Source organism: Amblyomma mixtum, chromosome 4 (assembly GCF_055824585.1).
Source record: "Amblyomma mixtum isolate Tamu chromosome 4, ASM5582458v1, whole genome shotgun sequence".
Taxonomy (NCBI): Eukaryota; Metazoa; Arthropoda; class Arachnida; order Ixodida; family Ixodidae; genus Amblyomma; species Amblyomma mixtum.
Genome location: NC_143015.1, coordinates 46959074 through 46985654, shown reverse-complemented (window position 1 = coordinate 46985654; position 26581 = coordinate 46959074). Strand labels below are relative to the sequence as shown.

Genomic DNA, 26581 nt, shown 5'->3' with positions numbered 1-26581 from the left:
TTAGGGTCTTGTACGTTTTGCATCCGAGGGCGGTTATGAAAGAGCACTTCTTTAGACTGTTGTCTTCAGTTTGTGTCACCTTCCAATAAGGGTCAAAGCACTCCACGTACGAGTTTGTGCCCCCTTCTCTACTTTCGGTGCAGGTGTAGAAATCCCAGAAATTATGCATGGTGCCGCCGCTTCCTCGAACTGCGTAGTACTATCCATTCCAGTCAGGCTATAAGTTTGCCGGCCATATTCGTCGCCATTGGATATGGAACGACACACTCACCATGTGCTGCGCAACGAACTGACTTTGTTCATCGGAGTGCGCTGCTTTTATACATAAATTGCGCATGCGCACTGATGATAAGCTTGTCCGCGCCGAGCCACAACACCGCCATAAGCATAAAGGGAAGCAAGACAACGTCTAGATTATTGCTGCAATGCACGTAGTCTCTCGCGGTTGTATGGACAGCTTTTCTTGGGTAAAAGGGGCAACTCCTGAGGCCTGTGATTACTGTTATTCGGACAGCCGAATGCGCATCTCACTCCCACCTGTCTCACTCCCACTGAGGCCTGTTAAGATGTCTCCTTTGTTTGCCTTCTTCCGACTGCCCGCATGTTACGCGATAGCGGGCTTCGAACTGAATTTTTTTGGTTTATAGTGATATTTGAACTCATATTTGGTCGCTGAAAACATTCGTGTCTTGTACGAACGTGCTCTGTGGGAATAAGCGGCCTATGGGGACCAATTATGCGTCTGGGCTACGTGCAATTGATCAGAACAATCTAGAATTCATTAACAACGTCAAACACTGCAGAGGACGGGGTTAGAAAAAAAAGAGTAGTCAGAATGGACGCTATCCATCATTTGAGTAAGGCTTTAATCACTAAAGTTCCCTGTAAATACAAAACAATCAGAAGATACAATCTACGAAGAGGGACCTTAGGAAATAACGCAAAAAAAAACACTCGTAAAAATTGACGCAGAGCGGCAAGAGAAGCGCGCTCTTTATTACAAAATATCCCCAGTGTGTATTAACGCAATTGTGATGTTGCTTTTCGATATGGAATGCTCCACTTTCTTCTAGAGTGGTCTGATCTTTTTGCGCACAAAGCACCGATGTGCGATTAAGCAATTCTCTTCTCTGCTTTTGTTCTTGCGTCCTTGGTAGTCAGCGACCACATTTCATGGATTATTTATTACTATTTGATGTGTGCTTTCCATGGTCTCCAAGGCACGCGTTTAAGTATCGTCCAGTCTGCGGGATGTATCCGGCTTAGAATGACACACGAAGTCTGTTTTATTCCTAATTAAACGCAAGATTCTGCGAATAAGGCCTCAGTTGAGAGTCAGCCCCCAAGCTGTCTACTCATTTTTGTAGCGTTTCGTCCAACAATATTATTGACACCACGAATCGTTACCAACTGTCCCGGCATCACTGGACTGCTGAGCCACAATTGATTGCGTGCTCCCTAATCTGGCGGTTAGTGTCTCTCATGGCTGTCACTGATTTTGGGTGGGAATATTCATCTCTAGTGGACTTCCTGCTCAAGTACTGCACCTCGTAGTCTCTGTGCTGAATTTTTTTCGTGTAAAGAGTTCAAGTGATACCTTTTCAATTATCTCCGAAAAAAAAGAAAAGGTATGGTTAACGCGGTAATATTTACCTCAGTAAACAGTACTGTATACACCAACTGATCCGCATTATATACCCACTAATCCCACTAAAACAACTTAATGCCTTCCCTATTCCACGCCATTCCACCTTAGTCCATTTTCTAGGTGACGCTATACTTCCCAAATTTTTGGGGTCCTTTAGAGCATTCTGAGGTAGCGAACTTCGAAAAGCTATCGTATTTTCTTCTTAACGTATGTGGTGGCTAAGGCTTCCCAAACTTTTTTTTCTCTATTTTCTTCCCAGCTGACTACGCCCCACTCGATCAATGGAGGCGCCTACCAGCGCTGTAGCGTGTGCTGGCGCTGTCGTTCTGTTTACCTGCCTACTGCTCCTGTTGCGAGATCGCACTAAGAGGCGCGCAGTCATATGTGCGACAAAAGAACCTCGAGCCCCCGTAGGGCCTGCCAGCGTTCCTTTGCGCGGCCGCCTGGAGGCCCTCGTGAATGGTGTTAGCGCCCAGAAAGCGTTCGCCTGGTCCCGCACATGTGGACCCGTCATCAGGTGGGCATTCTGTGCTATAGAAGTCACTATTTCATTGAACAGTATAGTCGTCCACACACCTGTCTAGAATGATCGAACTGCTTGCCAGTTAGTACATTTGCGCCTATTATGAATGGTCCATTGCACTGAACAAGACCCTATCATCTATGCACATTCCCATAAAATGCCATAAACTGTGTTTTACTCCTCATTTTTAAAAGCTATATCAGAGCAGCCATGCACTGACAATGGTCATAAAAACACGACAGAGTGTTCAGCTTGTGTGTTCTACAGATTTAAGTAGACGGCTGTACGAGTGCTCGAATACCACTTTACCAATATGCATCGAATATGAACAGTTAGCCGTCAGTATTGACTAGCGAACAGCAGAGGAACTTAGTTACCAAAGCATTTGTACTTTTAAATAAATTGAGCTTTTCTGAGCACTAAGCAGCATGTTGAATGAAGCAACCAGAATTGCCGGGCAGTTTTTCTATCCGCAGGCGTGGTAATCCTCGTTGTTTTGCATGCGTAATTTTATAAGTATTACTTTCACTTATTACTTTTTGCTTGCCGTTAATAATAAAGACCAGAGTGGAGAAATACGCGAAGTACTTCTAATTAACTGTGCTTGTGCTTTGTTTTTCATGCTATACTGCAAAGAAGGCGCAAAGGAAGGAAGAAGGGCTTCCAACCGCAAAGACGCTAGGCTGCCGACCCCAAGAACCCGGGTTCGAGCCCTACCGCAGGAGTTGCATTTCCGTGGAAGCCAAATTCTAGCGGCCAGTGTAGTGTGTGTTATCAGTGCACGTTAAAGAACCTCAGGTGGTCGAAATTATCCGGAGCCCTCCACTACGATGTCCTTCGTAGCTTGAGTCGATCTGGGAGGATAAATCCCATAAAACTAAAAAGCTTATTTGTCGTAGCGACTTGAAAAGACGTGCGCTGGAAGAGAGTCACAGGGACGATAATATGACTGCTATGGAGCACTAACAATGAACCTCATTACGGGGCTGCCACTCTCTATTCATATGCCACGCAGTACGACCGAAGAAAGCCCGAACAGTGGGACGGAAATCTAAAGAAACATGAGACGTGGATAGCATGCAGGACGTAGAAAGGAGGCCAGGACTCGGCACGCATACAGCAAGATAAACGTGCTCTCTCAGTTTACTATCATACACACAAAAAAGCAGCTATGAGACTCAAGAGAAAAAATACGATGTTTTCACTTCTATGCTAGGGCGAATTGCAGCAAGTGCTCGCGTTTGAATGGTGCGAAATTATCAGGCTGGCATTTTAACGGTAGTGGCGTTACTGGCACGCGCCTTGTGTGCGGCGGAGGAGCGCACATGGTGTGCGCGTGGACAAGCAGTACATTCGCCCCCATGCGAACGACGCCTGTTCATGAGCCACTCTTCGGCTCAGCCGTACGGCGCGCCTGGGCTGCCACGGCTCCCCAGGACACTGGCGGTGCATGGTTCTGGCAATCGAAACCCGTCGGCTGGTGGAGAGACGTGAGCGCGTGCGCACTATGAAACATGAAATGCGGAGATTTTGTATTCAAAGCCATCGCTGTAAAACCTAGAAAAACCAATCACCTTAGCTGGACCAAGCCACAACGCAATTTCTTGACGTAAAAATGAAATACGAAGAAAGAGGGAGGAAACAGCATCAGGAAAAAGTATGTGTGTCTCAGCATGTCTGTCGCAAAACTTTTGCGTCGGAAGCACATGTCATTAAATATATGGAGCATAATGCTCTGTATTTTTATACAGCAGTATTTTATATCTAACCTCCATGCAGTACTTTCTTTTCAGTTTATAGACCATAAAAGTTTTCCTGTTCTTTTGCTGAAGCGTCCTTGAACGTCTGTATAGTTCGCAGCTCCAATAATTTTCGGAGGTAGAGACGAAGCACCTAAGCTGAATAAAGAAAGATTGCATGCAATCGACAGTGATAAAGACCTAGGTATAATTAGATACGCAGTGAATTACATGCGCTTCACATTAAGCCGTTTGCACCTCAGCCAGGCACGGAGTACGGGTGCATAGAACCATTGTCTGTTTCCTTTCTTGTGCACAGAGTCAAAGCTGGCCTCACAGAAACAGTCATCTTGAACGACCTGGAAAGCATTAAGGCGTTCTTCAATCACAAAGACATGCTCTACCGCTCACCGAGTTGGATCTTGAGCGGCACGGTAGACTTAGGTAAGACGTAGCGAATGTATTGGGCTCGTTACATGCTTTGAAGAACTAGCCAAAAAGAACGCTGGGTAGCTGCGCCCAAAGCAGGTTCTGTCTGTCGGCGGACAACCCTCACTGTAATCAGCGGCAGCTAATCGGTTGGATCTCCGCCGTCCTAAATCGTCGTGCAACTTAAGTACAAGTACTTCTCAACAGCCACTTGAGGTACCTTTAGTGGCACCGACCATCACAGTTGTATGATTAAATTTTTGTCGATATTTTCCAGCGCAGCAGTGATGAGCTATACGTGTAATTGCCAGAAAAAAATTACAACACGTCAAAAATAAAGATGCTTTTCTCCCTGATTTTTTGTGACGTAAGTAGACGCTGCTAAAAGAAAGCGTGTTTTCCAGCGAGAAAAAAAAATCAGAGGGGGGGGGGGGGGGGGCACTTTGTTGACCTAAAGTACAGTGAGGCGAAAGCCTTAAGCGCAGTGTTGCTGCTTGTGTCACTAATGTGTGGTTAAGATCTAAAGCATCGCCTCTAAGAGTGGAACGCAACAGCGTCTTGCAACCCTGCCAGAGATTCCGCAGAACGCCATCGGCCATTCGGCTATACGCCTTGATCGTCGGTAAATTGGTTTTTGAGGGAAGAAAATGTATCTCTCTCGCACATCTCGGTGCACACCTGAACTTCGCCGTAACGGGGAGGGAGGAAGATGGGAGCGAACGAAGACACCGTATTCACTAGACGCGCCTTTGTTCGTTCTAACCATCGAGCTGGCATGGCGGAGTGGCTCGTCTCGCACTCCGGACACCCTGGTTAGATTTCCCAACTCAACCAATTTCCTACTCTTTTTTATTTTTTATCTAGAGGTTAATTAGGCTAATTGGTTAATTAAGCAATTAATTAAACTCAGTCTCACTTACTTAGAGCATCACTATACGATCCCTATAATTGGTTGCATGGTTACTAGCCAAAGTACAATTGGTCCCATTTGAAATTCGCGCACTGCGACGTCAGGACCACTTTGACCAATCGAAACAAGGTCAGCGTAGCTACAGCGGCCACCTGAGGTCTCGCTTTGGCTGTCGGTGTTGCTTTTACAACAAAAGAGGTTGCAAATACTAACGTCATGTTTCCGTAGGGTTTGCGGTTTACGGAGCCAAAGCATGGGAGGAAAGTCGTCGTCATTCACTGGAGCTTCTCCGCTTGGTGGGCTATGGCAAGCCAGATATGGAGAAGATTATTGCCGTGAGTGACAATTTGTTTACTCCTTTTGTTGCGCTAAACTTGCGAAACACTAGAGCCTGTCAGTGAGCATCGCGAAATAGGTGAGCCGAGAAGAGAATTCACGTGGATTCATAAGGAAGCTAGGCTATGATCTGAATGTTAAACACTCAGACAGAGTGCCCAAACGTGCAACCGAAGCCAGGGTGTTTTCGGCAAGCGCGGTGAGGAAGCATGTCACGAAAACGTCGTCTGTAATTCGTACGAGGCTTATTTTTTGTCGTAAACATGTAATGCTCATTATTAAAAGTAATCGAGCAATGGAGAGCTAAGTCCGTATTTGGTGGGTATCTGGGTCAAATCCTCCGTCTTTCGCAGACATGACACAGCTTCCAGCTAGAAGAATCTCTTGAATCTTCTCATGCCAGCTCTAAAAGTTTTCCTGCTTTTTTTCGTTCATAGTTGAATGCTCATTTTGCAGCGGCGTGTCAAAACCACGCATTTTGTGTCTGGTTCACGGCGGCTTAATTGATTTTCACCGAGTGTTCACCGAGTGTTCACCTTCTGCGCACAGCATTACTTCAGCCTACTGCTCTGCTCGATGACTACAAGCGTAGTCTTTAGGTTACACATACCAGGTCTGAATGGAATAGGCCACCCCCAGCGCTTGTTCATTTTCGTAAAAGCCACTCTTATTTTATCCTTACGCGTTCTAGAGCACCACAGGTGTTATCAGCGAGGGCAGTGTCGCCTCGCTTTCAAACCCTGACCATTAAAAAACTTGCTGCAGCTCACGTTTTGGCAGGTTGCTCACTGTCCAGCTGAGCCAGTAATTGTGGGGAATACGCGCCTCGCGCGGGTTACATTGCGTGGCGATGCAGCTATGGCACGTGCCCTTACAACGGTATGACCACAGGCCAAGTGGCAGAAATCATAGTACGAAAATTTATAGAGTCCCATTTCACTAAGATGGGATGACTTTTGTTATATGAAAATATCCCTCGATCATGTCTTTCCTCATTTCCAGAAGGAATGCGAGAACCTCACGAAAAGCATAGGTCAGAAGGAGGAACAGCTACTGGACCTTTCAGAAATGGTACTGGCCAGCGTGAACACCGTAATGTGCCGGCTGCTGTTTGCCTGCCGCTGTCCTATCGAGGACCCTAGCCACGAGCAGCTCAGAAGAGCCATCAGAGATGAATTCTCGACCAGCCGCAGCGGCAGCCTGGTATCGTCCTTCCCACTCGCTCTTCTGGCGCTGGTCAGGCGTCTAGCCTTCACGAAGGCGGGAAAGTTGTTGAACACCATGATGTCTATCCGAGCGTTCGCGAGGTAAGTCCAAACTAGTACTGCTCATGACGAAACAAAAAATAGCCCAACAAAGTTTCTTCATTAATGCAAAACCTCTTTCTTCGTCTTCCCTATAGAGCTGATCGCGATAGCGAATCGGTTCAACCTAAGTGCACCGAGAACATTGGCTACGCGGTTTAAGTCTTATCTGTGAATGAAAAAAAAAATTATTGAAATTCACAGGCGATGACGTATCTTTCCTAGTTTTTATTCTCTTTGTGAACTCTGATGAACAAAACATCATCACTGGAAAGAAAGAAAGCTATTCCCTATGGTAAGTTGCATGCACGCGATGTCGACAGCTTACTGAAAACCCCAACACAGTATTCGCACTAGTGTTTTACCAGCTTCAAAATGCAAAGCAAGCTTTAGAACCAGAGGGCCGTGTGTGGCCTTCGATGCGGTGGGGGGGGGGGGGGGGAGATGATTATTATTTCGTGCTTAATTCTGCAAACGCCATACTATGGCCAGGTTGTGGGTTGAAATATGGGCAATATTAACTAGATCAGAAAACATGGACTCGACGGATGGCGTATGCGCTGGTCGTGTAGTCACTTTCTGGAACGAGCCCATGACTAATCTTTGTCCTGTTATTCCGACTTTTGTCCGGGTCTTATTAAAGTGTTAGCATTAGATTCATGTAGGAAAAATCGGTCCATCCGTGCCTCTCAGGCGAAGGGTTGACAGGTCGCAAAGTGTAGGGAGGGAAATCCCTCTGGGGAAGAAGAGAAGGTGGGAAGTGAAGAGTTGCAGTAAAACTGAGATATAATCTACATGGTGCATTCTTAATGCAAAAAAAGTGCTGCAACAAGAAAAAAGACAGGACCAGGGCTGTCAACTGGAGGCTTATTGAAATGAAACACATATTATGTATTTTTTTTTCACAACCAGTAGCGCATGTGCCACTTCAAACGAAACACTCATACTTCAATCACATGTACCAAGAAACCTAAGTTCGCACCCAAGAAGAAGTACAAAAGAGGTGCGTACGCACGTGTCGCTGTTTAGTGAATACGAAATGCCTAACTGGTCTGCTTTGTTAAATTACATTAATTATTGTACAATAGCTTAGAGTCATCAAACATGAATCCCGCGGTTTGCTAGAATTACTCGGGGGGAGGGGGAGGGGTAAAGCGGGGGAGATGTTATGACGACGTTCCCTGTAGCGCAGTGCTCGGTTTGAAGACAGAGCACCTTCCAAATAAGTGTTCAGGCACCTTTCTGTTTGGCCTGACCAGTTGTTCCAGCAAAAGAAAGTATCATTATACTCCACACCTTCAGCCCAAGGGACAAATTTCAAGTCATGCAGTAAAATCTTTGAAGCGGTCCATTCATGTGTTAGGTACGAACCACCAGAGCCTTGCAGTGCAGAGAACAGAGAAATAGAAAAATGTTGCATTGCCGCACATCCACGCATCGTCTCACCGTTTGAACCAAGTCGGTAGCAGATACAAGGTAGACATTCTCTTTCTGCATAGAGTAAGCTAAGCAAAATATACGCCATGGTTGACAGAAAAGTCTTAAAGAAGGAACAAATAATAAGAAAAACAAAAACAACGTTAAAGGTAAAAAAATGCTTGAAATCTGTCGTATGTGCTGAATGTGAAGCGTATAATGTTATTTTCACTTGCGGATAAACTATATAGGACAAACCGGAAGTTGCCTGAATACCTGGCGACGTTTGCACAGCACTTCTTTGGAAGGTGCTCCTTCCTCAAACCTGACATTGCATTACAGGGAATGTCATCGTAACCCCCCTAGTCTCTGTAGCACCAGGACATTGCTTGTAATAAACATAAGTTCTTGTACAATTTTAACAAGAAAATTACGAAGGCAAATCAGAAAAGCATTTAATATTCACAAAAAATGCGACACGTGCGCAAGCACTCCTTCTGAACTTGTCATGACTACGAACTTATGTACCTTCATACACATTATTTTTAAATGTCAGTGTTGCTTTTAGACTTTCAGTGTGGCACATGTGCGCCCCTGTTTGGGAAAAAAAAAAGACCGCACTTGCGTGTTCCTTTCCAATAAACCTTCACTTGGTAGTCAGCGCCGGTCCTCTCATCTTCCGCGTCCCTTGTCGCAGCGCTTTTTTCTTGCCTTCTTGGCTGGTTGCGGGGCAATGTGGAGGGAGACAAATTGTCCTCTTTACTTTTAGGGAAGAGACGAGAGAGGAAAGCGGTAGAAGAAAGATGGCGAGAGGTAGGTTGGGTGGCCACAGGTAGCTGGTGGGAGAGAGTGGAAGGGGAATAATGCGCGTCACACTGCGATCGACGTACTGGTTCACGCCACCCGCTTGCACGGTCTGAACCCACGAGCGGCCGCTGCAGCTCCGTACTGTGGGACAACAAATTCTGACATACTCTGCCTGCCAATCGCATTAATCCTCTGTAACTTTCTAATTCACTCAATATAAGTCAGTCTAAGTATACTAACAGCGGAACAAAGCTCTACCTATCTCTTTCCCAATAACTCTGCCTTGTACCATCCGCGGCCACCTCCTCCCAACAATCTTCCTGACCTTGCCCGCCCACTTGGCTGTCGACGCCCCTTCTCTGGGAAACAGTACATAACCACTATCAACCCTAGGTTACCCTTCCTTGCCATTACATGTCCTGCCCATTTCTGGTTCTTGATTTCCACTAGGATGTCATTAACTCGTGTTTTGTCCCTGGACCTCTCTGCTGTGCTTCTGTCACTTAACGCTACACCCGTGAACTTCCTTTCCGCAGCGCACTGCACTGTTTTGAATTTCCGTTCAACCCTTTTTGTTGGCCTTCACGCTTCTACTCCATAGATGACTACATAAAATATACACCTTTTATATACTTTGAAAGAGCCATTCATGATCTGAGTGTGCCTGCCAAAAGCACTCTACCTTCTTGTTCTCCGGCTTATTTCAGTCTCGTGGTTAAGATCTCCAGTCATTATCTGCAATAAGTGGATGCATCCCCTTATAACTTTCAAGGCGGCACTGCCATTCTCTCTTTAATACTGCCGTATTCTTCTATGTGGCCAGCTATATTCTTATTGATCAGTGATGGCACGCGTAGTTCTCCTCTGTGCGTTAAAGCACGATCACATAGTGCGTGCCTGCCCTTCAGCACTGCGTGGAATTCATCTGTCGTCCTAAGCCTAATGAAATCCCATTTAATAACGACTTTTTCTTAAAACAGCACTGCTTGGCTAGACTCACTTGGTGATATTCTAGCATGAAACTTTGCAAGGTTGTTTCCAAACTGGATGTTAACAGCGCAGAACGTAGACGGAACACAAGAGAACACACAGCGAGCGCTGACCGAACTGATGGAGTCCAACACCTTAACCTTACAGAGGTCATTAGGCATCGCAGCAAAACTCCCCTATTTGTCCGACATAAGCAAAGAGAGCGAATGTTCTTCCAAATACGTCACCATTCGTCCTATCGGCAGGCTTCGATTGCTCAACTGGTAGCGAGCCACCAGGTCGACTCCGTCACAGAGGCACCGGGCACTTTCAGACTCGGGCCAGCTGTCGCGAACCGTCGCACCATAGCCAGTAGTTCTTGCGTGGTTTTTCTTGGCTCGGAGTTGAACCTTGATCCACGGCGTAGAACATCCCGGGCCACGCCAGGCAGAGCCTCGACTCATCTGGCATGGACCGCGTTTCCCGACGTCGGTCGCTCTGCTTATTTTTTTTTTTCGAGGTGATGCCGGCGCACAGCCTGGCCAGAGTTAGATTCCACGGCGCCTCGGTCGATCCGTCGATGACGCGTGACGTGTCCCGCCACTCCCTGGGGTTGGCGATGAGACGAAGGAGTAAGCAATTCCTCTAAAGTCGAGCCTGACGGTACCGTCCCAACTTCCAGATCTTTAGACATCTTCATCCATGGCACGTATTTGAAAGAGCTGTGAGGTATTTGAAAGAACATTCGCTCTCGTTTCTTACGCCGGACAAGGAGGGGGGTTTTGCTGTGATGCCTAATGAACTTTGCGAGCCTAAGGCGTTGGACGCCATAAGTTTGATCAGCGCTTGTTCTGTGTGCTTCTCTTTTGTATCCCGTCTACGTTCTGCGCTGTTATCCAGGATGGAAAACCAACAAGCCCTACCTGCTGCTAAGTTTCCCATGGCAACCTGTCACTTGGCAGAGGCTCTGGGCACCCTCCGCTGAGTTACAGTACTGACCGCCGCATTGGTCAGTTGCTGCGCACCTGCTGTGGGCTCAGGTTCGGGGATTAAATACTGTGTTGATATTAAATGTACCTGTAATGTTCGCCTCGCACGTCGTGAAACGGGTGCATGTCCAAGGCACGGTGCTTTCCACTGCTCCGGAATTCTGGTCATCTTTCTCATTTAACAGTGTTGGCCTTCTTAGATCTAGCGATATCGGGCATACGGAAGAGTTTCTTCATAGTTTGAAGTGCCTATTTGCGGTGCTGCTGCCGCTGCAGTTCTGACTCTACTAGGTTCTGTGAATTGTGTCACGACTCGAGGGCACAGTCTCGGTCACACTCTTCTCTTAGACACGATTTTTTTCTGTTTATAAAATTTTAGCTAAGGGTTGACTGCGCGAAAGGGTAAAGGGTAAAAATGCACATACGGCGCTTAGAAGCGCAGAAGTGTGTTTCTTCTCGTTATCTTGCCCTTTCGCGCAGTTAACTTGTATTTCAGCACGAATCAACCACCCCGACAAATCTGATCGCGAAATCAGAAGTTTTTACATTTTCATTACGGCAATACTGAATCTAGCTGAACCTGTTCAAGCTTCTTACTAACCCTAGAATTACTAAGCAACACCTGCCTCGTCTCTTTCAGAGAACACATCCTGCGTCTCCTGGAAGACATGAGCATTGGCAAAACCAGTTATGCAAAGATGTATCTGCGGCGAAACCAGGAACTCCAGAACCGCGACAGCATCGCTCACGTACGTAAGTGGAGCGTATTACTGACAGCAGTTTAAAACTTCATTCACTTTTCCGGGTCGCATTTGTCTTATCACAATAAAATTTACTTTATTGTTGTATTATTAGCAGTAAATGGCCCGGACATTGTCCATGCTGCATGCAAGTGTTGTGCCTCGGACAAACCATTATTTCATGCTACTGGCAAACTTTGCAAACCGTTTTCAGTTAGTGCATTGGATTTCCAAACGCGAACGCCTGTGAACCCGGAAAATATATCACAGTTCGAGCTGTTTATTATGCAACACGCACAAAAAGTCGCCAGTGGAGCTAATGCGGGCAGCGGTTAAAAGCAGAGCCGAATAATTTAAACTACAATCAGGAAAAATCAGTGCTAAAATTGCAAGCAATATATGCGCAAACAAAAGAAATTTATATAGCACAAAATGGAAGCAATTTCTGGTGAATGTGGTTTCACAGAGAAAAAAAAACACGAAGAAAAAATTCAGAGAGGTTAACCAGAAGCAGGTGGCAGTTAATTGTAGTCCTATTGGAAAAATAAAAGATGAAATCGAAGGCGAAGCTTCGATGAGGGCACAGGAGAGGGAATTCAACTTATGCACCTCAGACGCATGCACCGCCGACCGCACTTGTCACGCAAGCTCTACGCTGCTGTTGCGCATGACTTTGCAGTGCAGCCATTCACATCGATGATCACCGGGTGAACCATCTATAGATTATCTTCGCAATATGAAGGCTGTAATTAAGGCTGCCAGTGCATAGCACAGGAGTTGTCTTTGCGCAGTAACAGGCGTAAAGATTGAATATATCCTAGTGAGTGGCCACATCTGAACCATTCAGCAATTTTCTGGCTTTCCAGGCCAATCACTCGTAAGACCTGTCAGGAGGCTACAGTTTATGGGAAGCGTACCAATCTCACAGCCACGGGCTCAATTAAGCTGTACGGGTCAAGAAAGCTTCGTCGGTAAAGTTACTACCTTTGGTCATTGTTTAACAACGACACGGGATAACCGCTGCAGAACACGCTTCTTTGCTCACATACCAATGTGCCGAGTATACTTTCTTGGCACATTGATATGGGCCAAGAAAGAATACTCCTGTACAAGGCGTGTAGCGCCGGCCCCCCCATTTGAATGAGCTAGTTTGGTGATGTGTGCATTGCCCATAGGTCAGGTGGGACGTATCGCTGTTTCCGCTGCTTATGATTGTCAACTTATATAGTATTGTTGCTACTGTGCTCAAGAGCCTACGGTAGCGACGTTACACTTTCGACATTAGTGGCGTCCTCATCTGAAGCAAACGTAGGGAAAAAACAAGCCACCTATGCGCGGCCTATCTGTGCATGCGCAAAATACTAGCCGCGAATGACCTAAACCATCTGTACAGCTTTGCTGTACACTGCTTTCAAAACAAACGTCCGGGAAACAATGAAACAACGTGGTAACACGGTGGTTAATTCCACTCTTAGTTTCGGAGAACTTCCCGATTGAATTTTTGTGCTCCTTCAGGAAGCAAGGTTATTCAAATGGCAGAATGAGGTCGTTGATCTGTTGTTGTGATGGTAGCTTGTGAGCAGTCGCCTAGCCAAGACGGCTGGTTGGAGCAGTCCAGGCGGCTCCGCTGAAATCGGTGGTTTCGAGCGAAAAACTACCGGGCTTCCCCGGGCTGAAGCCGAAGTGCTCAGAAGGCATGTACGAAGTGAATGCTCACAGCCGGATTCAGAACCAGTGCATCAGAGGATACGAAACTGGGCCCATCAAAAGGACAACGCTATTACGACTCACTGGTCGCATCTGCCAATAGGCACCGGTGTGAGTACTTGCCTCCGCCCACAGTTCCGCCGATGCGGCTGCACTTGCATCCTTGCATGTTTTAGGTGACGCCTTTATCATCTGCTGCTGCCTTCGAGTGAGCTCTGTTTCACAGGCAGGTCATCTGTTAGCTAGAGGAATGTTTATGAAGAATACTTGAGGATCGTATATCTTCCCTGCGAGAACAAAGTTTCTTCGAGAATATAGCGTGACAGCGTAATTTATACTTAATTTTTTTGCATCGCTACGTAAAAGCCACCGCTTTGCCATTACTTGACATAAGACGCAAACGGTGCTATACTAGGGTAAATAATATGTTTACATATGACTAAAGCATATTTAGTGATGCTTGCGATAACACTCCAACAAGCAATGATGATTGCGGTGGTGAAGGTGACAACTTTATTTGAAAGCAACACAAAATTGGCAGTTGCTTAGCTCTGCTATGCCAGGATAAAGGTAGCGTGAGGTATTTTTATATCTTGGTTAAGCCTGTTGTTATTAGATTGGTTCCCCCCTGTTAAACCTTGGGTAGTCCTTGTTCTCTTTGCTCTAGCGTCTCCGCCGCACGCTTGGCCTTGTTACGCTCACTCTTCCTTTCGCTATTTCTATGCTCAACGACCAATTACCACGCGACAACCTCCGGGTCCGACATGTTCAGGTTTTCAAGTCTCCTGCGCCACTTAGTAGCGGCTTGACACTCTTTACCCTCCATGGAATACGGCGCATCGACTGTGTGTCTCTCCGCTTTTATACACGGGGTGCAATCTCCTCGCGGATGCGCAGTAGCGCGCAGCGGCGAGCGCGCGCGGCGAGGCGACGGCGAACTCGCGCAGCAAAGCGCGCCACCTGTGCGCAGTGACGTCACTCGCTCCTCGCGCATGCGCTGTGTGGTCGACGGAGGGAGCACGCGCAACGGCGAGACTGTGGCCAATGTAGCCCAAGCTACAAAATCAAACAAGGTCCTCAAAACTGCATTCCTACTGCTCCAAGAGTCCACGGGTCTGGGCTTCATGAGCAGCCCTGTCCGACAGCAATATTTGGCCAGTTAGTTGATAAACTCACAGAGCGGCCTCTCATGAGGAGGAGGATCACCCATTTCAGAGCCTCGGCCGTTACTGCGACCAGCTGGGTTGTTTTCGCCCTTCTTATTGGCATCGTGCGCTTCGACTTATACTGAAATCTTATTCAGTCATCCAATAATACATTGGACGACGGCTTATATTAAGGAAAATGGCCAGAACTGATTAACACATGCGAGGCCAACCAATGCCGTCGCCAGTATTGAGCAAAGAGCGGCAGCTGAGCAGTTAATTCACGTCACACAGCATCAACTGTTCTCCTTCGTACCAAGCGCGAACTATATAATGTGCGAGTGCACAGTCGCCTATTTTAGGACACTGAAGCTACAAGTCCGAAGATTATTTTCAATGATAAAGCCGCTGCCCACATATGCAGCATTACATCAGCAGAGTTATTAAGCCAAATTGTCATGGCACAAGGTTGCCTTGCAACCAAATATGAGCATGTGGAAAGTGTTCATTTCTTCCGAAGGCCCGACTTCATACACACTTCTGCGTCCTACGCGGCGTGTGCCATGCGCGCCTGCGCGCTGAGCGCTGCGCCCCGACGCGCTAAAAAAAGCGCTGCACAACTCCAAACGCATGACGTTAGTATGCGCCCCGTCGCGCTGTAGGTAATCCTTGGAAGACCCACTCCGGTAGACACACAAGCACAGCCGAAGCCGAAGACGACGAAGACGAAGCTGACAAAGCTCTGGTTAGCGCTCATGAACGCTGGTCTACTCACTCAGCTGGGTCTGCCTGTGTCCACTGCGGCTGCTCTTTCCTTCGGCGCTTCTTCGCTTGCACGAAGCCACAGGAGTGCTCTGTACAAAATTATCATCTAGAAACATAGCATCTCTAATACTAATTTTATTTTTTTTTTATTTTTAATTTTTTTTTTATTCTTATTTTTCTGATTTTCAAAAACTATTACATTATTTTATTTCGCCTTTCTTTCAGTCAGTGCAAAATTGGTTTACGGTTTATGGGGTTTAACGTCCCAAAGCGACTCGGGCTATGAGGGACGCCGTAGCGAAGGGCTACGGAAATTTCGACCACCTGGGGTTCTTTAACGTGCAGTGACATCGCACAGTACACGGGCCTCAGGAATTTCGACTACATAGAAATTTGGCCTCCACGCCCAGGGTGGAAACCGCGTATTTCGACTCAGCAGACGAGCGCCATAACCACTGAGCCTCTGCGGCGTGTCTCTTCCGTTCTCGTGCGCCTGTCTTGTGACCCTCTCCATGATGACACTGTTCTTTTCACTCTAGCCCATACTTTTCTTCACCGCAAGTGTTTTCCCCTGCCTTACGCCTTATTGACTATTTCTGCGGGGCTCTCCGTACTCTGTCTCGGTCTGTAACCCGTTTTCCTGCCCTAGTGCTTCGCGCCGTGGCGAATGTGTCGGCAGTGTCCAACCCATCCCGTCTATTCTATCCCGTGAGGAAACTGCTGATGCATCGCACACCAATCAGACTGCGCTAAGCCCACCATCTTCTACACACACTCCTTCCTCTACACAACTATTTCTCCCCACCATCGACGCAAATTTTCATCTGCTGCAGTGCACGCAGCTTCCACACTTACTCGCGCCTCGTTAGACTGTCATCACCGCTCATTGGGCCAAACGTCAACCCTCACACATCGCATCGACACAGGTCCCAACGCTCCTCTACGGCAGCGCCTCTATCGTGAGTCGGCAGCCGAGCGCCAAGTTATTGACGATCCAGTCGACCAGATGCTCAAGAGCGGCGTCATTCAGCCCTCAAGCAGTCCTTGGGCTTTGCCAATTGTGCTCGTCAAAAAGAATGATGTCTCCATTCGTTTCTATGTAGACAATTTTTCGAAGCGCTAAAACAACAACGACGCAGAGGGAACAGACCGAGACGAGTGCTCTCTCGTCGCAAGCGCTCGTCCCTGTCTGTTCCCTCTGCGTCCTTGTTGTTTTAGCGCTTCGAAAAATGTCAAAACTGCACCAACTAGAATGATCCGCTAACCTTGTGTAGACTACCGCCGCCTTAACAAGATCACGCCCAAGGATGTCGATTCCCTGCCACGCATCGATGACGCGCTAGGCTGCTTGCAAGGTGTCCAAATATTTTCTTCTTTGCGTTCCGGGTACTGGCAGCTACCCATGGAAGAAGCCAACCGCTCCAAAACAGCCTCTGTAACCCCTGACGGCCTATATGAATTTACTATGATGCCTTTCGGCTTTTCTATTGCTCCTGCCACCTTTGAGAGAATGATACCATTCTGCGTGGGGTAAAGTGGAAGACCTGCCTCTGTTACCTCGACCACACCAACGTGCTTTCGCCTGACTTTGACACTCACCTCTACCACCTAATGCACGTTTTGACCTGCCTCTCTGACGCCGGCCTCCAGCTCAACTTGAATTGCCATTTTGCCGCTTGCCAACTCACCATTTTAGGCCACGTTGTTTCGAAGGAGGGTGTCCGTCCGGACCCGGCTAAACTTCGTGCTGTGGCTGCGTTCCCTAGACTTACTTCTATCAATGAACTGCGCAGCTTCCTGGGTTTGTGCTCCTACTTCCGTAGTTTTATACGCAACTTTGCCTCAATTGCTGCACCTTTGACGCAACTTCTGTCCGGCAGTTCCGATCTTTCGCAATGGTCCCAAGTGTGTGACAACCCCTTCAATTCCTTGCGCCGTATCCTCACCGCCCCACCGATACTGCGCCATTTCAACCCGACCACACCTACCGAGGTCCATACTGACGCCAGTGGGGTAGGCCTCGCTACCGTGCTCGCACAACGCAAATCTGGCTTCGTCGAATACGTCGTTGCCTATGCTAGCCGCATGATCACAAAGGCTGAATCTAATTACTCGGTCAGCCGCCGCGGTGGCTAAGCGGTTACGGTGCTCGGCTGCGGACCCAAAAGAAGCGGGTTCGATCCCGACCGCGGCGGCTAGAATTTCTTTGGAGGAGAAATTCTAGGGGCCCGTGTACTGTGCGATGTCAGTGCACGTTAAAGAACACCAGGTGGTCGAAATTTCTGGAGCCCTCCACTACGGCGTCTCTCATAGCCTTAGTCGCTTTGGGACGTTAAACCCCAGAAACCAAACCAAACCTAATTACTCGGTCATTGAAAAAGATTGTCTGGCGATAGTGTGGGCGCTTACCAAGTTTCGCCCTTACCTTTACTGCCACCCATTTGAAGTCGTGACCGGCCACCATGCGATGTGTTGGCTTTCCTCTCTGAAAGACCCATCCGGTCGCCCCGCTAGGTGTGCCCTTCGCCTACAGGAATACGACATCCGCGTCCTGTACCGTACTGGCCGTAAACCACCGATGGTCTCTCCCGCTGCCCACTTCCAGCCGATATTTCCAGCCTTTCCACCTTCGACGCCCCCTCACCGATGCTTCACATCAGCGCCATGCCTTCGGCGCAGCGTGCCAAAACATGGATTTCTTCTCTTATTGGCTTCCTCACCAACACTACGGCTGCTTCGCCTTCACGTGCTCTTCGCCGCCATGCTTCCCATTTCTCAATTCGTTACAACCTTCTTTATCGCCGCAACTACAGCTGCGATGACCGCAAGTGGTTGCTAGTTATTCCCCGTCACTTTCGCTCAGAAATGTGCGCCCATTTTCACGCTGACCCGGAGTGTGGCCATGTCGGACTGTTCAAGATCTACGATCGCATCCGACTGCCGAATTACTGGCGTGGTATATACCCGCTCATCCTCAAATACGTGCGGTCATGCCTTACCTGTCAACGTCGCAAGCCACCTCCTCATCGTTCTGCTGGAGAACTGCCGCCGCTACCTTGCCCGCCACGCCATTTTGACCGCGTCGATATTTAGTTATACGGCCCCCTCCTGTACACTTCAGCCGGCAACCGTTGGGCTGTCGTCGCGGTTGACCATTTCACTAGGTATGCTGAACCCGCCGCCCTTCCGGCTGCCACAGCGTCAGAAGTTGCCTCCTTTATTTTAAACCGCTTCATACTTTGTCACGGCGCCCCTCGCGCATTGCTTAGCGACAGAGGCCACGTCTTCTTCTCCTATGTTGTGAAAGCACTGCTCACCAAGTGCAATATAATTCATCGCACCACCTCCGCATGTCATCCGCAAACGAACGGTCTCACCGAGCCCTTTAACCGTACCCTCCGTGACATGTTGTCTATGTATGTCTCTTCAATCTACTCAAAATGGGACCTTGTCCTTCCGTATGTTACCTATGCGCACAATACCGCAACGCTGTCCACTACTGCTTCTCTGCTTTCTTTCTCCTTTACGGCCGCCACCCCTCTGCTACTATCGACACCGTTCTGCCGTACCACCCCGACGCTTCCGAATATACACCTCTTTCTGAAGCCGCCCGGCACGCCGAAGACTGTCAGCGTATCGCCCCTGCTCTCACGACGGACACCCAGTGCAGAGAAAAATCCCGCCACGACCTCAATCAAACAACGCCACACTACCCCAATGGCCCCCTTGTGTGGCTCTCGATTCCGACGAATACTCCAGACCTGTCTTCAAAATTTCCTGCCAAGTACCGTGTCATGGAGCGCACACCTTCTGTTAATTACACTGTGGAACCTCTCATACCGTCTTCTGATCGCCGCCGCCGTGGACGCGAGACTGTTCACGTCCAGCGCCTCCAGCCATTCTACGACCCAGCCATCCTGCCTGCGCCCTAGTTCGCCAGGTTGGCTCCTTTTCTTCCCGGGGGCAATTGTAAAGACGACGAACATTCTGTTTATCGGGGGCATTGCCATTGTTGCGCATACTGTGTGCTCGCCTTTGACCACACTGTTGCCGCCCTGCTCCTCAGGTCCCAGTGCCTTCAATAAAGCGCCGTCTTGCAATAGTCATACATACCCGCGGCCAGGTTGCCCACCACCCGGTGTGCACGTGAGCGGCCTGCCGCAAAACAGGCTCCAGACAAACACACAGCTGATAAATGCGAGGAATGGCCACTATGAGTGCGAGCGCACTAAAAAGTAAACAAAGAAAAGAAAAACAGCTAAGCTATCACTGGTTTCTCGAGTGAGTGCTGCAAAAACATTTTTCCAAAAATAAGTATGCACGATAAGTATGCACGGCGAAGAATGCATTTACTGGTACACAAGGAATAAAAGTTTTCACTTCACAGGTTTTAAATATTCAGCCACCACTTCTTTCAACACAGAATGTTAATGAAAAATGAAGTCGAATTAGAGGTGAAGGATGTTTCTTTAATTTTTTTTAATCAGTCATTTTCTGGTTGGTTCTAGTGATGTGTAAACGCAAAGACTTTCATAAATAAGCGTGGCGTGATAAACTGCATTGCAAATTTCTTCTTTACTACGCCAAACTGGAATTATGAGTTGGTCTATTCGACTAAAATATGATGGATCTTACCTTACTAGCCTAACTTACTATTCTTGTACAGTACACTCGTTCTGCATCGGGTGCCTTCCGTTTTTTATGTCAGCACTGTGCGAGCCGCTTAATGTTACATCGTCCTATTTCAAGTGCTCTATTTTTTTCAGCAATGTGTTTTTACCTATCTTTCAGAAACCTTCCTTGAAGGGAAAATTGCAAACGGGCTGAATAATGATGCAGCCGTAGATCTCATGGGCAATACCACAGCCCTACTCCTCGCTGGAACTCTGACCGTGTCCGCATTTCTCACGCGGCTACTTCTGCGCATGGCTGCCAATGTGGACACAATGCAAGCGCGCATCCAGAAAGAAATCGACGCCGTCACTGGCAGCGAACGGCAGCCAACGTGGGAAGATCGCTACTCTACGCCCTACACGATGGCCGTTATCTGGGAGTCGCATCGCTTACACACGGTGCTTCCACTGGGACTTCCCAGGTGGTAAGTAAAAAATCATAAAATCCTTTGTGGCGGCAGTAGCCGATCATGGTTTTACGGGGCACTGAAGCTTATTGATTCTGACAATCGGCTTAGTTGAATATTTGCACCTGCCCTAACCATAGACTACTCAATCTAGCTGTGTATTAATCTTCGTTATCCAATCCCCTCCCCAGAAAAAAAATGTAGATCACAAAAATTCTGTCCTTGAACCAAGGTGGATACAAATATAAGAAGCTTTCGTCTCATGTGGATGATATAAAATTTTCTTCAAGTTTCAAAATGCAAGTGCATGTACACAGAAAAAAACATAACCTCTTATCTCTCCCCGCCCCAGTGTACACTTGTGAAAGGCAGACAGCCTTTCCGAAACATACTCTTGAATTGCATACGCACCGACTCCCCCTTCAGATGAGTGGCTCCAGAAGTTGACACAAATTAGATGATACAAAGCGCAAATTCGACAGGACGAACGAAGAAACAACACGGACAAGGCGCACTCTTCGTTCGTCCTGCCCTTTTTGCGCTTTGTATCATCTAGTAATGTACCAACTCGCCCACTAATCGATTCTTCTGACACAAATTAATGGCACATTTCAACCATAGAGGGTAGCAACATGTCAAGTGTGTGTTTGAACTCTATCCCGTGTTTGGGTACGCGCAGCACTTGTTCTAACGGGTCCTTTATGTAATTAGTTGAATAAGACTGCTCAGTTCATGCGAGGTTACAAAATGGGTGGGCAGCAAAGTGCGCCCCTCTCAGCACCGCGGTCGGATGGTCGTGTCTCTTCCTACGTGGTACAGGCAGCTCCTAAAAGCCTTAGGCCTAACGCCCACTCTGACGGCCATGAACAAAGAGAGGACCCGAAAATGGCTACGTGCGCGCAGCCGCGAGGAGACATCAGCTCTGTGGGGTGGTCCTACACTGCTCACTGCTCAAAGCTTCTGAGCGGCCGGCGCCCACTGTATCGGACGGTGTCGGAGCGCCCGGTTCCGAGCTGTAATACCAGCGAGCTCGTAGTGGCATCCGTGGCCTCATGCCACCCTGCTCCCGGAGCCGCGACTCGCAGGGTCGAAGCAGGGACAGTGGAGAGAAATATATACAGAAAACTCCGACCACCCACGCGGCTTCCGTACTCACTTGCTTCGGGTTCGTCAACTCCGCGGGCGCTAGAAACTGCGCCCCCTTGATGCTGACCAATTGGTTCCGTGCTATTCTGAAGAAACTCCAGGGAAAAAAATTTGCGGAACATGTACAAAAGTTTAAACACGCGGCAGTTCAATACACCTCACCCTCAAGAAAGCATGCCGCAGGTCCTAGCGATTAAAATTCACGTTGGACTGGCACTTAGCAAATTCGGACAAAGAGCGTTCCGCAGACCAGACAGACAGTCGTTCAATGTTCAAAGAGGAGGCCCCACGTTGGGCTGTCAGATATGGGGATTTTAATTAGGAACATAAATATATTCTAATAAGGGAGTAATTACTCATTGATGTCCACCCGAGCGCAGCCATACGGCTACAAAGGAAAGCTATACAGCTTTCTTAGAAACTTCGTAGTGAAAGAAAAATTAGTCGTGGTCCCACTTCCAGTTATTGTTCAATTCGCTCTCGCCCTACCACAAGCTTGCCGTCCCGGTTAGCTCGATTAGTAGAGCAACTGCTCCGGTGAAGCGGTGGTCCCGGGTTCGAACCGCGGAGCAGGACGAAATTTTCTTTAACTACGAAATTTCTGAGAAAGGTGTGTAGCTCAGAAGTACTTCTATTTGGGCGTGTTGGTTCATAACTTTTCAGGAGGACACAGGCTTTAAGCGCTCGTCCCTGTCTACTTCTATGTCCGTGTCTTTTATTGCGCCCTTGTGTCCTCCTAAAAAGGTGTATAGCTTTTCTTTGTAGCCGCATGGCTGCGCTCGGGTGGACGTCTGTGAGTAATTACTCCCTTCTTACAAATCTACTCCACCTTGGGGGGTGCTCCTAAAACATTTGATAAATATATTCTCCTCGTTTAATCGCGGCTGACACAGTTCAGTGCCGCCGGACCCCACCCCGTGATCACGTACGCTACCAAGCGCACGCCGACCACGGCGGGCCTTGCTCTGTGGGAACAAAGGTAATACCCCTGTCACACGGCCAGTTTCAATGGCCATCGAGTCGGGGACCCTCGAGATTTTCGATCACCATCGAATTCGAGGGAGTTGTGGTGCTGCTACACGGCAAATCTCAATGGCCATTGAAATGGTTCTCGCGTCTTACGCCAAGCTCTTGTGGCGCCACAATCGCTAAGTTAGGTTTCGCGCAAATAACAAAATATTTTTATAAAACCTTACTAATGTTGAAATATACTTTTTTGTAGTCAAAAGGTGCGTTCACTCTTGTCCAAAAATCCGGCGAGCGAAGCGGATTCGCTCGCCGCAAAAACTAGGACCTGTTCTCATCTGTTGACGCCCTGGCGAGGTGGAACCGCCGCACCGCTGCTTTTCCTTGCTTTTGCACACCACGTCGCCGCTCGCGGCGTACACATATAGAGTGAGAAAAGAGCATAAATATACGCTGTCTACGTACCAGGAGGATATGCATGCTTACATATGCTAAATGCAGGCACATTCCCACTTTTAGTTCAGCGTATGCTAGCACAGACGAAAAACTAAACTCAGTTCTACAGTGGCGTCATCTGGTTTTCAGGACACGAACAGTTAGTGTCCTTTCAACAAACCGACTTTCCTTTTAAGCCTAGCAGTGGCAGAATCGTCACTCTAAATAACAAAATTAAGCAAATTTGTCACATAGGTTTTCTTATAGGCAAGGTCAGACTAAGCGAATGACCGGTGCCTCATTTCTGGCCAGTGAACGAACTGAAAAGGCAGCAACAACGAGAATTCAGTCCGAAGCGAGGGGTCCGGGTTTTAAGGGCGCCGCCATGTTTGCCGCCGCGAAGCGCAAATCGGTCTGGGCCGATTCGGCGTTGCAGCGCCACGGACGTTTTAAGCTTCTGCTATGGAGAGCATATAATTAATGCGCTTTAAACCAGACCGATAAATTTTTAAATTATTATCCAGACTAATAGTTTACTGCTTGCATTAAAGTGTGATAGAATAATGTTTGTTCATGCTGATGTAGCGTCCACGAAAGTGCGCGTTGGCGCGTTCGAAGCAATGCTAGCAACGTTGGGCAACACTCGAAGGTCCTCCAAATCTCGATAGAGTTCCGTGTTGCTCCGTTGACTCGATAGATTATTGACTCGATGGCCATTCAAACTGCCCGTGTAGCAGCGCTCGATCGCCTTCGAGTCGATAGACTATCTGTTCGAGGGCCTTAGAAACACCCGTGTGACAGGGGTATAAGACACTCTGGCTGACGGAAACAACAACGCCAGCTAGCGACAACATATGCTAAGGAATATAGGTCATCCGACTCACCAGCAAGGTTATCAGCGAATGTTCGCCTCACAATTGCCGATTGGGCGAGTTGGTGGGACATGATTCGAAATGACCAGCGCGAAAAGAAACGGAGACAAGAGACGAAACGCTGACGACAGGATGGGCACTGTCTAACAACTGTTTATTTTCGAGGAAAGTACTGCATAATATAAGCCAAAAACCACGTGACACGTCAGGGGGCCAAAGATTACAACCTAAAGCACAGTCATCAAAGGGCGGCCGACACAAGCATGAAGAGAAAAAAAAAACAAATATGAAAAAGGGGAGGCGGAAAACTTTGACATGATTACGTCAAAAAGCACTATAACCAGCATAAAAAACCCAATGAAAAAAACGCGTGCAAACAACATCGTGGCCAAGGGGCGGTGTCAAGAACCCTCAAGCTGCAACAACGAGTGAGCCTAAATAGGGCCCAATCAAGCGAAGCAAAAGCAGTCAGAAATTAAAATCAGATAAAACGACATAAAATCCTACAGATTCCACAAAAGTGGCTAAACACAAACGAGCACAGCCTAAAAAAGGAGCAAAAATTTGTCAATGCTAGGAAGGCAGAGAGGTAAACGCCGACAGAAAACTAACAATCCGCATGTAAAACACATTTTCGACGATTACAACTGATAAGCCGCGCCAAAAGCCTGAGGGGAAGTATGCGCACCGGCAAACATAAGAAAACTTCATGAGTAGACTGGAAGTGGCAAGCGAGCATGCAAAAACAGGAATTCTTAGGCTTGGTCAAGGAAGCAAATTTCTTTTTCGTGCAGTGAAATTGACGGCATGCTTACGCAAATGTCTCCTGCCATAGCAATAAAGTAGGCCTCAATGACCTCCTTTTCTGCTTTGTTTCTTGACGTTGCTATGAACCTTGTATTCTCTAATACAGGTTTACACTTGTGGCGAGGCTGGTTGCAGTGGTCTGCGAGATTGCCTCCAGACCCTCTATCTACGTTGACGTAGTGCTCCCTGGCCCTGATATTAAAGCAATCACGCCATCCGTGGCGCTCCTGTCGCTGCGACGCCGGGGCCCTCCCTTTTTAGTTAACTAAGCTCGGGAGAATGCATCTCGGGGAAGCCGACTACAAGGGAAAAAGGGGCGCGTTCCCACAAATCTCACCAAATATTCTTCCAGCCGCTTTGCGAAGTTATTGCATACAAGTACTGTAACCGCCAAGAAATCTCAGTCTGCGACGGCTTTCTAGAACCATGTGTTTTTAATTGTTTCCGTGTGCACAAAAGTACTGTCTAAGGAATGGTTTGGTTTGGTTTGGTTTATTGGGGTTTAACGTCCCAAAGCAGCTCAGGCTATGAGGGACACCGTAGTGAAGGGCTCCGGAAATTTCGACCAGCTGGGGTTCTTTAACGTGCACTGACATCGCACAGCACACCGGCCTCTAGAATTTCGCCTCCATCGAAATTCAGCCGCCGCGGCCGGGATCGAACCCCCGTCTTTCGGGTCAGCAGCCGAGCGCCGTAACCACTGAGCCACCGCGGCGGGGTCTAAGGAATGATTGCGAATTTGGTTCTTCCTTAGCAGATGGCCTTATACAATAGAGTGAGTCTATATCTACCTTACCTGCAATGAGTTCCTGCAAAAAAAAAAAAGAATAAATATGCTACTCGTTTGTACTGTACTAATGCCGTACAGTTTCATAAACAGAAAAGGAGAATCATGCCGTTTTTATTATGGCAAAAAATCAAGTGTTTCTTGTCCAAATGAATATTTTTATTTTTATAGCTGCCATAAATCACAGCCGCACATTCTTTTTTGGGCGGCAAGAATGCATTGTAAACAATAAATCTTCGATTCAGCTATTTTAAGCTCCCGCCTGGTTAACCACAGTTTTCGAATGCTCAATAATAGAAGTATGACATGTGCATGAACCATGTAAGTGTCGTAAGTGTGACTCCGAGGTAATTATTGTGTGATGACCAATTACGCAACTACCTCTGAGGCCAATACGAAAAATTGCTTCGCGTATTTTTTCTTGCCATCCGTAAAAGCACCGCTTCTCCGCATAGCATTGTATGCCCATATCTTGCACCATTTATAATCTTTACAAGTTCTCTTCGCAGTAAAGCATGATCATATTGTCACGGCTAGACAGTCGGGACGGCCAGGACATGTTTTACTGGGAAGCGCCAGGCAGCAGCGAACTCCCTAGCGGAACACGAAGAAGCGCCGACGAAGAAGAAGCACTGCCCGCCACCATGGCTAAGGCTAGCCAGAGTAGCGGTTAAGGCGGTTCGGCCGGCAGACGGCGCCACGAGAGTGCCCAGGAATGTGGCAATATATAGATATTTCTTGAAAAACAACACAGGCACCTTCGAGTATTGTAATGGACTCACAATTATGCAGTCCATAAGGGAATCAATATTATAGATTTAAAGAATTGTTTTTTTTTAACGCGCTGCTTCGTGGAACACCAGAGTTAGGATAACGCATAGCGCAGAATTAAAAAAAAATCCAAATATCGACACACCTAGTACTACTGCCAAGATAAGACTATTCATTGCATTAGATTGTATGCGAGTCTAATTCTTCCTTAGTGTAAAAACAAATTCTCATTTGAGATCATGTAGAACACTTCATTAAATCCTCAAGGCAACACCAAGTAATCCTGGCAA

The 26581-nt window shown here is 47.6% G+C and overlaps 1 protein-coding gene across 4 annotated transcripts in view; it reads left to right on the top strand.

The window, feature by feature from the left end:
• LOC149346426 (cytochrome P450 2J2-like) overlaps nucleotides 1-26581 on the top strand; it is a 45756-nt gene that overhangs the window by 5517 nt on the left and 13658 nt on the right. Inside the window, exons 2-8 of one of the 4 annotated variants that reach the window (XM_089586432.1) lie at nucleotides 1908-2165; nucleotides 4230-4354; nucleotides 5478-5584; nucleotides 6591-6892; nucleotides 11711-11823; nucleotides 12677-12781; nucleotides 20219-20525. In XM_089586432.1, the coding sequence (XP_089442558.1) occupies nucleotides 1930-2165; nucleotides 4230-4354; nucleotides 5478-5584; nucleotides 6591-6892; nucleotides 11711-11823; nucleotides 12677-12781; nucleotides 20219-20525 (1295 nt within the window). In that variant the 5' untranslated portion in view covers nucleotides 1908-1929. Of the gene's footprint in view, nucleotides 1-1907; nucleotides 2166-4229; nucleotides 4355-5477; nucleotides 5585-6587; nucleotides 6893-11710; nucleotides 11824-12676; nucleotides 12782-20218; nucleotides 20526-26581 lie in introns of all 4 variants that reach the window. The other 3 variants (XM_089586431.1, XM_089586434.1, XM_089586433.1) reach the window with 3 other exon arrangements.